General features: G+C 49.9%; 1 protein-coding gene across 5 annotated transcripts in view; it reads left to right on the forward strand.

The window, feature by feature from the left end:
- The window catches only part of CPA5 (carboxypeptidase A5), a 48025-nt gene extending 36936 nt beyond the window's left edge, over nucleotides 1-11089 (forward strand). For all 5 annotated transcript variants that reach the window (XM_017875063.1, XM_017875060.1, XM_017875062.1 and 2 more), the window contains 8 exons: nucleotides 1960-2058; nucleotides 3511-3612; nucleotides 4806-4907; nucleotides 5251-5361; nucleotides 5782-5872; nucleotides 9728-9927; nucleotides 10262-10346; nucleotides 10764-11089. In XM_017875063.1, the coding sequence (XP_017730552.1) occupies nucleotides 1960-2058; nucleotides 3511-3612; nucleotides 4806-4907; nucleotides 5251-5361; nucleotides 5782-5872; nucleotides 9728-9927; nucleotides 10262-10346; nucleotides 10764-10951 (978 nt within the window). In that variant the 3' untranslated portion in view covers nucleotides 10952-11089. The remainder of the gene's footprint in view (nucleotides 1-1959; nucleotides 2059-3510; nucleotides 3613-4805; nucleotides 4908-5250; nucleotides 5362-5781; nucleotides 5873-9727; nucleotides 9928-10261; nucleotides 10347-10763) is intronic.
- The last annotated feature ends 230 nt before the right edge of the window (nucleotides 11090-11319 follow it).

Genomic DNA, 11319 nt, shown 5'->3' on the forward strand with positions numbered 1-11319 from the left:
AAAAAAAAAAAAAAAAAAAGTTCTTACTTATTGAAGTAGTATAAGCACATTGCCAAAATGTGAAAATAAAGGATAGAAAAAATTTACTTCAAATCCACCTTCTTCTATCTTAGCAGGCATTGTGAACATTTTGGTTTATATTTTTGGCATTTTAGTGTCTTAGGTTCTTGGGTTCTTCTCAGGGGTCCTTGATTTTTCATTATCATAAAAAACTTTCAAATTGCAAGAATGGAGTTTTCAGCTGTTGTTAACATTTGCATGCTCTTTCTGTCCACACACATATCGACACACACAGACATAAACATATCTGTGTATGTGTGTGTTTTTGTGCATGCGTGCGTATGTGTGTGTTTAGAAATAGGGTGTTGCTCTGTTGTCCAGGCTGGAGTACAGTGGTACAATCATAACTCACTCTCAATCATAGCTCACTCTAGCCTCCAACTCCCAGGCTCAAGCAGTCCTCCTGCCTCAGCTTAAGTAGCTGGGACTATAGGAATGCGTCCCCAAGCCTGGCTAATTTTTTAATTTTAATTTTTTGTAGAGATGGGGTCTTGCTTTGTTGCCCAGGCTGGTCTCAAACTTCTGGGCTCCAGCAATCCTCCTGCCTTGGACTCCCAAAGTGCTGGGTTTACAGGTGTAAGCCACCATGCCCAACCTGCATGTGTATTATTACTGTTGGCCTTTAGTTTTGATAGTTGGCCTTAAGGAACCCCAGGGTATGGACTAAAATGCCTGGTTCTTGTCTCACCTCTGCCACTTGTTATCTTTGCTTTTATGTCCCTTTACCACTCCAATCTGCTTTAGCTCTAAAACACAAATAGCTCATTTCTGTTCTGTTATCAGGTCATCTGACCAGATCAAGTGAGATCATGAAGATGAAGCTTGGTTAACTAAGGCTCTAGCCCCCAAATAAGTCATCGGCAAGACTTAGTTGTGGCTCAGTGCTGCAAACAAAGGGCAATTTGGGTTAATGAAGATGCTTTCCCGGCATCTTCAGTGGCAGAGGACCTGAGTACCTCCCACACTGGACAGTCTGTGCCGAATCCTGGGGTGTCTTGGCTTCTGGATGCCATTATAAGGGCATGAGCTTGGGTGAAGGACACTAGCTCATCTCACTGTGACCCAAGCAGGGAAAAATGTCTCAAGATTTTTGAGACATTTGAAATGTAGGTGGTCTGAGCAGTGAGTGAGTGATTAACCCAGCCAGGTATTATACTGCCCTCTGTATGGGCAGCGGGAAGTACCATGTAAGACTTGAATGCTAACTCCACGTTGATACCCAAGGACATTGCTTTTGACTCACCCAGACTTGTGTTTAGGAGGTAAGTGAAAGACCATGGGCACATTAATCATAATTATTTAGACTGACTTTGGTCATGCCTGGCTTTCTGAATGGCTTGTATACCAGTTGTCTAGGCTATTTCCTGGAAGTGGAGTTAATGTTGGGGGTCAGAGGAACCCTCTGCTTCCCCCAATGGGGTCAGTGCACATGGTTTGGCTTGGGTCCTGACTCAACAGAGTGCTTATTAAGTGCAAAAGCAATGTTGGCAGTAGACTGTGAGCACCCTTTTTTCCCCCAAAAACACCTTCAAATCCATTATTACATTTTATCCTATGAAGTGGTAAGGCAGATATTGCTTTCCCAATTTTCAAGCTGAGGAAACTAAGGCCCCAGCAAATTCCACAGCCAGTTAGTGGCAAAGGCAGACCTAGACCCCAGCTCTCTGGACTCCTTGCCCCATGCTCATTTGGGAAATGGCAGCATGACTGCCAGCTTGCCAGGCAGAATAATCACCCAGCAATCTGGACCTTCCTTCTGTTGTGCAGTTCACACTCATGGTGGCTCATTCTCCTGTGTTGCTGCTGTCTATATGCACAGCCAGCGGAGGCAGGGCTCAGAAGAGGCATAGGCAGCCCAGCTCTCCCCTTCTTTTCCAATATGTGTTCCCCATCACCCAGGTGCTGCTGGATGAGGAAAGAGAGGCCATGGCGAAATCCCGCCGGCTGGAACGCAGCACCAGCAGCTTCAGTTACTCCTCATACCACACCCTGGAGGAGGTAGGTCTGGTTGGTCAAGCTCTGGGCTCTCTTGTATCTTTGGTCCCCTTAGGGTTTCCTGATTCATGCAGAAACTAGTGAAGGACTCCAGGGTTATGGGAAACTGTGACTGACACTTGGGGACTGTACAGCAGACATTAGGTCAAGGTCTCTTAGGCAGAGAGTCATATTCAAAGATGTCCAGAAGCCAGAATTCAGATAGAGGGGACAGTAGTTCAATTGTACAGCCCTAGGCAGGTACAGAGCAGAGTAATGGGTCTACTAGGCAGAACACTAAGTCAGGGACCCATTATGGGCCAGAATAGAGCAGGTAGAAGCTACCTTCATCTTGACAGAGCAGGAGCGTCACCATCTTGAACAAACACCACCATTCTAAGTTCCCTTTGATTAAAAAACTGCCTAATTCCAGTGCTTATAGTTAAAAAAAGGACAAACATCATCCAGAAACCCCTCTCAGGTTGATTTCTCTAAAATAAACCTGTCCTTGACTGTGAAGCCACCTTTTGTGTTTCTTTCCTCTTTCTTTTACTCTTACACATATCCAATCCTCCAGTTAGGGACCTAGGGCTCTCAGCCTCTCCGTGACCAGTCCTGGTGTTCAGTGGTCCCAGCCATGGGTGCTGGAGTATATAATATGAGGGGCAGGAAGCCAGGCACATTGGACAGTCATGTTTGTAGAATAAAAGAGAGGTGCCTTCACTTGGAGAAAGTTCATGATCACAGTTGCAGTCAGCCAGGGCAAACAACTTGTTTATAAAGGAGAATGTACATAGAGGGTGCAGGGATGCCCATTCCAGAAAGGAACTCAAGGCACACTTCTCATTTTGTGTGTCAAGGATATGACATTCTTGATATCATCCATCTATTATCATCATCACTTTTCCCACTTCACAAGTCATGCAATAGGGAATCCACTTTCTTTCATATATTTGTTAATTTAATTACATGTATTGAAAGAACAAGAGAATGAAATAATACAGTCTGGCACTATTTATTGATGCCAAAGATAAATAAAACAAGAACCCTGCGTTCAAGGGGCTTACAGTCTAAAAGGAGCAAGAAGATAAAAACATCACTACAAAGTCTGTGAGATCTATCAGATGGATTGAATGGGCCAAAGAATGGAGGCAAGAGAGAATTTCCAACCAGAGAGAGCCATGTGGGTCAAGCCTGGGGATTTGAGCAGGCTCAGTACACACTATTCTCCCAGGCAAAGGCATAGCTCTGCACAGAGCAAGGAGCCTGGGAATCCAGCAAGATCATAACTCACTTCCTTTAGCTCTGAGGGAATGCTCTATTTTTGCAATTCTTTATCTGGTTCTTTTAGACCCTCTGAGGAGGTGGGAAACCATTGAAGAGAGTGGGAAAGGGCAGGGAGAACATTCAGAGAGTCCCCGGTGTTCATCCCACTTCCTGCTTAACTGCCAATCTTACACATGCCTTTCCTTTTAGATATATAGCTGGATTGACAACTTTGTAACGGAGCATTCCGATATTGTCTCAAAAATTCAGATTGGCAACAGCTTTGAAAACCGGTCCATTCTTGTCCTGAAGGTAAAAGCCAACAGCATCAACCTGTGGACTCCACATTGAGGGCTCTGGCATAAGATTGAGCTCATGTGGGGCAGTGGCTGGGCGGGAGTTTCAGGGAGAAGGACAATATGTCTACTCCTGTCCCCAGGTGACCCATAAGCTTTGGGGTTGTGGCATTCAGAGATCCACCCTTGTAGGTATGAAGAGGTGACAGTGTGGTGACCTAGCCTGTCCTTGGTCAGGAAGTAGGTGGGAGGATGGCTAAGGAGCTGGGGCTGCAGAGTGGCAGTTGTCACCCTGGACTTGGGGTGTGAGTGTGGGTGAGTTGGCGTTCTAGTACCTCAGTTGCTTCATTCGTTCAATGGGAAGAGAGGTACACAGAGGGCCCATTTGCTAATGAGGTCATCTGGCTCAGACAGCCCTGCAGATATGCCTGAGTCTGTAGAGAAGCCTCCCAGCCCTTCACAGGAGCCACTGGAACAGAAATCAAGCAAACTCAGCACCCTGCAGTTCCCTGGGTCATGAAGGAAGTAGGAGAGGTGAATGCAGAGCCCATCAGAAAGCAATTCTTAGTTTGAGCCCAAAAGGGCACCAGGGAGTGTGGACCCTGCGGGGCATTTAGCATCAGCTATCAGGAAGGACAGGTGCTTGCTGCCGCTCTCAACAATTCTCTGGTGGTCTCTTCTGAACAGCCAAGTGGACCCACCTAACTTGGGATTTGACTTAACCTGTCCCTGCTTCCATTTCTCCAGGGGCTGTGGTCTTCTCTTTCTAATGCTGTCTGAAACCTTGCTACTCAAAGCACGGCCCCTGCATGGCAGCATCAACATCACCTGGGAGCTTATTAGAAATGCCAAACCTCAGACCCTCCCCAGACCTACTAAGTCAGAATCTGCACTGGAATAAGATCCCTAGGAGACTCATGTGCCCATTAGAGTTTGAGAAACCCTGGTCTTAAGATACTTTCAATCCTGGGAAATTCTGTGCTTCTGGTTGGATCACTTTGCTCCCCAAGGGCACCACCATATTTTCAAAGGCCCTCACAAATGTGCATTTTTGGGCACACGGACAGGTACCTGCACACATACCCTCTTACCTAGTGTGTGAAACTGCCCCAGGCAGTGAGGATGCCTCGGGGGCCTCCTTCCAGGTAGCCCAGAGGCAGTAGCTGTCTGAGTTCAAACCTGTGTTTGGGGCCTGATTCTTTTTCTCAGTTCAGCACTGGAGGTTCTCGGCACCCAGCCATCTGGATTGACACTGGAATTCACTCCCGGGAGTGGATCACCCATGCCACCGGCATCTGGACTGCCAATAAGGTCAGCATGCACCTGTAGCCAAGGTGCACCCATGATGGGGGCTGCAACTAGGGGCAGGGACTTACTATTTAAGGGTGCCTCTGGTTGAACAATTACACTCAGGGTGCTGTCTCCCTCCCGCCCTTTGGGGCAGCCACAGTGCACTCTTACCTTTTGCAGCACAGAGCCCACATTGATCCCCTGCCTTCTAGTTGTTTAATATCCAAGCCTTTGGTTCTGCATAAAAGATATACCTAAGGGGTTCCATGCCACCCTTTCCTGCAGCCACTGGCTGTGCAAATGTCCTGCGCCACCTCCCAGGAGACCAGTGGGGCCTCCCATCCCTCTTCACTCTTTCTTGCAGATTGTCAGTGATTATGGCAAAGACCGTGTCCTGACAGATATACTGAAGGCCATGGACATCTTTATAGAGCTCGTCACAAACCCTGATGGGTTTGCTTTTACCCACAGCATGGTGAGGGCACCTGGGAAGGATGGAAGGAGGGAAGCTCTAGGGGGATGGAGAAAAGGTCACTGTACTTTGGGAACCAGCCCCTTCACAGCCTCTTTGCAGAAGTCCTCACCAAGGGCAGGAAGGCTGCTCAGGTACTGCACCTGCAGCCTCTTGCCCTCTGACCTCTTTCTTGCTGCCCAGGGAAGGCCACTATTGGCAGCCTATGCCCAGCCTCTTCCCAGACCCTGACTTCAACTACACAGTATCTGAGCTGTGTCCTTGGCCCAGCCCCATGCCAGCTCCATCCTGTCCTGGCAATTCCTTCCCTTTGCTCCTCCCTGCCCCACCAGGGTCCCCTACCCCCATAGGCCAGGATATCAGAGGCTCCCATTCCTGGGAATGGGCCCAGTGAATGAGGTCACCTGACCTGGGCTTTCCCAGAACCGCTTATGGCGGAAAAACAAGTCCATCAGACCTGGAATCTTCTGCATTGGCGTGGATCTCAACAGGAATTGGAAGTCTGGCTTTGGAGGTATGGCAACCTGCTGTCCTGGGGCAGGGTTGGAGAAGAGGTGTTGGCCCGTGGCAGGTTCTCCCACTCAGTCAGATTATGTTGACGCAACTTGGGAGGCACAGGACAATGTAGTCAGCTGACACGCATGAGTCACGGCCAGGGATCAGGCGAGCACATATCTCAGACTGGCCGTGGGTATGGGAGAGGTTGTGTGTGTGTGTATTGAATGTACACATGTGCCAAACCTTCATGGGAAACATTTAGGGGAGCCCCCAGCTCCTGAAATGAGGACTAACTACATGGGTCAAATCCTAAATATGACAGAGAAAGGCTTAATGGAGGTACTAAGTAGCCTTGCTTGTTGTTCAAAATCCAGAGTTTACGGTGCTCCCAAAATATCCCTAGCCCTGCCCTGAAGGGAGCACAACACGAAGAAATGCCTCTGAACTCTTTCCCTGAGAGCTAGGACTGAAATCTGCCCTTTGGGGAGGCCAGGGCAATAGTTTCAAGTGTCCAATAGAATGACCCACTTTTTTTTTTGTTTTCTTTTTTTTGAGACAAGGTCTCACTCTGTCATCCAGGCTGGAGTGCAGTGGTGTGATCATGACTCACTGCAGCTTTGACCTCCTGGGCTCCAGTGATCCTCCCACCTCAGCCTCCCAAGTAGCCAAGACCACAGGTGTGCACCACCACACCCGGCTAATTTTGTTTTGTTTTGTTTTGAGACAGAGTCTTGCTCCGTCACCCAGGCTGAAGCATGGTGGCGTGATCTCAGCTCACTGCAACATCTGCCTCCTGGGTTCAAGTGATTCTCCTGTCTCAGCCTCCTGAGTAGCTGGGACTACAGGCGCCCATCGCCACGCCCGGCTACTTTTTGTATTTTTAGTAGAGACAGAATTTCCCCATATTGGTCAGGCTGGTCTCAAACGCCTGAACTCAGGTGATCCACCCGCCTCGGCCTCCCAAAGTGCTGGAATTACAGGCATGAGGCACCTCGCCCAGCCAATTTTTGTATTTTTAAAAAATTTTGTGGAGACGAGGTTTTGCCATGTTCCCTCGGCTGATCTTGAACTCTTGGGCTCAAGGGAATCAGCCGCCTTGGCCTCCCAAAGTACTGGGATGACAGGCGTGAGCCACCGCACCCAGCCTCGAGCAAATTATTTGTCATCAAGGCTGGCTTGAGCCTGGTTTTTATTTTTGACCCATTACTTTATGACCCTGGTGCATACCTACAGAGCTGTCTAATCCCAGTGAGGGGGAGAGGGCAGCTTTCTCCTGAGTTCCTTGGTGTTTTTCCCTGATTAATCTCCCTTGCCATGCAAGGGGCACAGGGATTGGGAAATTGAGGCCTCCAGAAAGCTCAGAGACAGGTCCATGGACCCTGGAAATACAGCAATTTGATGGGCAGGACAATTTGATGGGTCCAGTTAAGACAGAGATTCCAGAACAGACACAGCCCTCAGCCCCCAGACGTGGCATCTGCACTTCACTGGGGTCAGGGTTTGGCTCCACAGGGGACGGTGTCATTGCTGTTGATAATCAGACCTATAGGCTGGTATCCAAACCAATGAGGTAGAACATTTAAATCTGGATGCCCATTGCTTTAAAAATCTGGCTTCTTGGAGTCTGTTCTCACTGAAAAATAAGGATGGCCCCAAAGCACTGAGAGTGAGGCCCATGGCCCGGAGTGTGGGGGTTCTAACTGCTTGTGTAAGGGAACCAGACCATGCAAAATTAGGCATTTCCACCTCCAAATGAACAGACACTTGCCTCAGCGGGGGCGTCCATGAGGCCCCTCAGCACTGACTGGAGTGAGTGCCCATGCACCCCAAGATAGGCTGGCTAGTAGAAAGAGAAATTACCTCTTAAAGAAAATAACCGCTGTGGGTCTCGCCACAGGAAAAAAAAAAAAAAAATCCGTATACACACAATGTACAAAACAATTATGGAAAAAAAGCCCAGAGGGGGCAAAAGGCTCCCATGATCCCACCACTCAAAGATCACTGTTTTAATAATTTACCATGTCCTTCCAGAGACTTCCCCTTGCTACAAATTACATTTTAGAGAAGGAAAATAAATAGCTAATGAATCCATTAGCAGGTACTTGTGAAACAGGCAGACTCAGAGGACCTTGACTGTGAGCGTCAGAGATGCAGGCAGCTAATTCCCATTTGGCCAGGGGAAGATTAGTTTATTCTGCTTAGCTCAAACCAGAACTAATGGCCTGAAGTGTTTCTCCATATTTGGGCAAAGCCACCTGGTCGTTGGCAGGGGAACGGCTTTCTGTGCGTGGGCTGCAAAGGCAGACAAAGCCTTCAACCTCCCCCGCTCTGCGCATCTGTTGCTGTTTGTCATTCATCAAGTGGAGCAGGTGCAGGAGCTCCCAGCAGACACAATAAACAAGGCCGCTGTTAGCTGGGCTGATTCCAGCCTGGGGGCTGCCTTTCACCCCCTAGGTCTGCTGGCACCTCCCCTTCTAACCAGGGTCCCCATCCCAGGTGAGGACCACCAAACCGAGAGGGGGTGTGCTCCCTGGGCCTCCCTGGGGCCAGCAAGAGTGTGTGTCTGGGTTGGTGACTCAGGCTGGACGACTTTGTTTATGGTTTTGTTATTGCCTTAATTGAATGGCTGTTTAACAAGTAACCTGTAGCCCATCCCTCCCACCCATGCCTGGCCTCCTGTGCATTCTTGGGGAGGACCCGTGTGCTGCATTCCTAGAGCATCATCTGAAGTGGTCCATGGGCCAGCCCCCCGCCCCAGGAGTCAAGAGGAATGCTGTGGCCTCCTCAGAAGACTTCAGAAGTTGAGGCAATCCCTGATCTCTGGATGGTGCCACCATTCCAGGGAAGAGGAGAGAGAGGAGAAACTGGGATGACTCCTTCCAAGTGTGTCCTTAGCCTACAAAGTCTTGACCAGCTCAGTGCAGCCCAACCCTCCCCTCGGGAATAAGGGAAAACAGAGGAGGAGCAGAAGAGGAAGAGAGAGATGGGGTGAGGGCAAAGAATCGGGGGGAGATGGGAACAAATGGAACTTGGGAAAAGAATAAAAGCCCTGCTCCTCTTTGTTCGCTCCCTCATCTTAAGTCCCCAAGAAGGATTTTCAAAGACTTCTTTGCACCTCTGGCTCCCAGAACAGCCTCAGGCAACTATGCGGAACTATTCTCCCACATTGATTTCCCATGTCCCCAGACCCCAAGTTCATGGCTCACCTGGAGCCGTGGCTGTGGCAAAGCTTGAGCTGACACTGAGTCTGAGTCCTCAACTGACGGCACACCCAGGAAGGATCAGCCTAAAGGTGTTGCTGCTCAGTAGGGGAAGCCAGGGTTGGGGCAGAGACTTACAGTTTCCTCTGGATGCAACTTCTGAGCCAGGCCCACCTTCCTAAAGGGACTACAGGACCAAGCCGAAGGGGGTCCCTGCAGGGCTTCAGAACTGCGGGGTATGGTGTGGCTGCAGTCCTCTGACATTAGACTAGAGGATGCAGCAATAACAAATATCCATCCCGATCTCAGTGGCTTAACACAACAAAAGTTTGTTTTTCATGCACACAAAGTCCAATATGAATAGGTGACTCTCCTTGGCAGCTTTCTTCTAGCAGTGAGAGAGGGATCCAGGAGGCTGTTTCTATCTAGAATTTGTTTTTGCTTCCAGCCACACAGACAGAAAAGAACATGGAGAAGTCACACTTGCTCTTAACAATCTCAACCCAGAAGTGCCATGTCATTTCTGTTCACCTTTTCATTGGTCAAAGTATGACCTTAGTCATACTGCAAAGGAGGCTGGGAAATGCAGGGGAACACAAGGGTATTTTGTGAGTGCCATCTGTGTCGCACGTGGGGATTCAACTCTTTGGGTGGCTTTATTTTACTTCCAGGAAATGGTTCTAACAGCAACCCCTGCTCAGAGACTTATCACGGGCCCTCCCCTCAGTCGGAGCCAGAAGTGGCTGCCATAGTGAACTTCATCACAGCCCATGGCAACTTCAAGGCTCTGATCTCCATCCACAGCTACTCTCAGATGCTCATGTACCCTTACGGCCGATCGCTGGAGCCCGTTTCAAATCACAGGGAGTTGGTGAGACTGGCTGCTTAGGGCTTGGGGAGAAGAGACCCCTTCTCAGGAAAATCCATATCTGTCATACTCCCAGAGGGCTCAGATTGTTACTTGGAATACAAGGGTCTGGACTGATAGACCCCATGGTGCAGAGAAGGGGTAGGGGGAGCTTGCTGTTCTCATGTGTGATCAAGTTCAAAGCTGGAGATGCTGTGCTCCCTTCTCACAAGGGTCATCTCCACCTTCAACTACCAGGACTCCTAAATCCATGCTTCTCACCAGGTGGTGAGGGTGGGGGAGTGTGTGGGAGCCCTGGGGAGCCCCTGCCTTTCACCCTGCCGATGTCATCTTGCAGTACGATCTTGCCAAGGATGCGGTGGAGGCCTTGTATAAGGTCCACGGGATCGAGTACTTTTTTGGCAGCATCAGCACCACCCTCTGTGAGTGAGCCTTCCCTGGCCCTGCTTCAGACACCACATCCACCTGGGGTTGGCCGCAGGGCAGTGCCATGGATCTAGCTGGGCTGGCCCAAAGCTGCCTCCCAACTGGATAGAAGGGTTAACAGTGGTACCCAGGCAACTGTTTCTTGGCAGCTTTTGTGCACAGCTCCCAATGCCTGGCTTACTGCAAGGTTCCTAAGCCTGGTAGCCTGCAGGAGCTTTCTTTCTGCAGGAGTAGAGAATGGGTTAGGTGCATGGCTGTGATCCTGGTTGAGGCCTGGGCAGGAAGCCCGGTGTGGCCTGGGGTGGGTGGGGGTTTGGCTCCCAGGGCCCACTTTCCACTCAGGATGCCTCTGTACCTTGCAGCCACATCCCCTTCTTCCTTTTGGAGTCACATTTTGGACTTTCTGTTTCTAGATGTGGCCAGTGGGATCACCGTTGACTGGGCCTACGACAGTGGCATCAAGTATGCCTTCAGCTTTGAGCTCCGGGACACTGGGCGCTATGGCTTCCTGCTGCCTGCCACACAAATCATCCCCACGGCCCAGGAGACGTGGATGGCGCTCCGGACCATCATGGAGCACACCCTGAATCACCCTTACTAGCAGCACGACTGAGGGCAGGGCAGGAGGCTCCATCCTTCTCCCCAAGGTCTGCGGCTCCTCCTGAAACCCAAGTTATGCACCCCCATCCCCATGCCCTCATCCTGACCTCTTAGAAAATAAATACAAGTTTGAACAGGCTTCACTGCCTCTCATGTTGGCTACCACCCCTATGGGCTCAGCACTGACAAGGGGACGAGAGAGCTGCTTCTCACTCCCCGGGGGTGGGGCTTAAATGTGGGGGAAGCCTCTTTACTCTCCATGCTACCTTCAGGACAATAAGGGGGTAGAGGCTATAGCTTTTCTCCTCTTGCAGTGTTTTCAGGGCCTGGAACAGAGAAGGCACACATTGTCCCGGCATATTTACATTT

The sequence above is a fragment of the Rhinopithecus bieti genome, unplaced genomic scaffold (genome assembly GCF_001698545.2).
Source record: "Rhinopithecus bieti isolate Rb0 unplaced genomic scaffold, ASM169854v2 scaffold_8783, whole genome shotgun sequence".
Classification (NCBI taxonomy): Eukaryota; Metazoa; Chordata; class Mammalia; order Primates; family Cercopithecidae; genus Rhinopithecus; species Rhinopithecus bieti.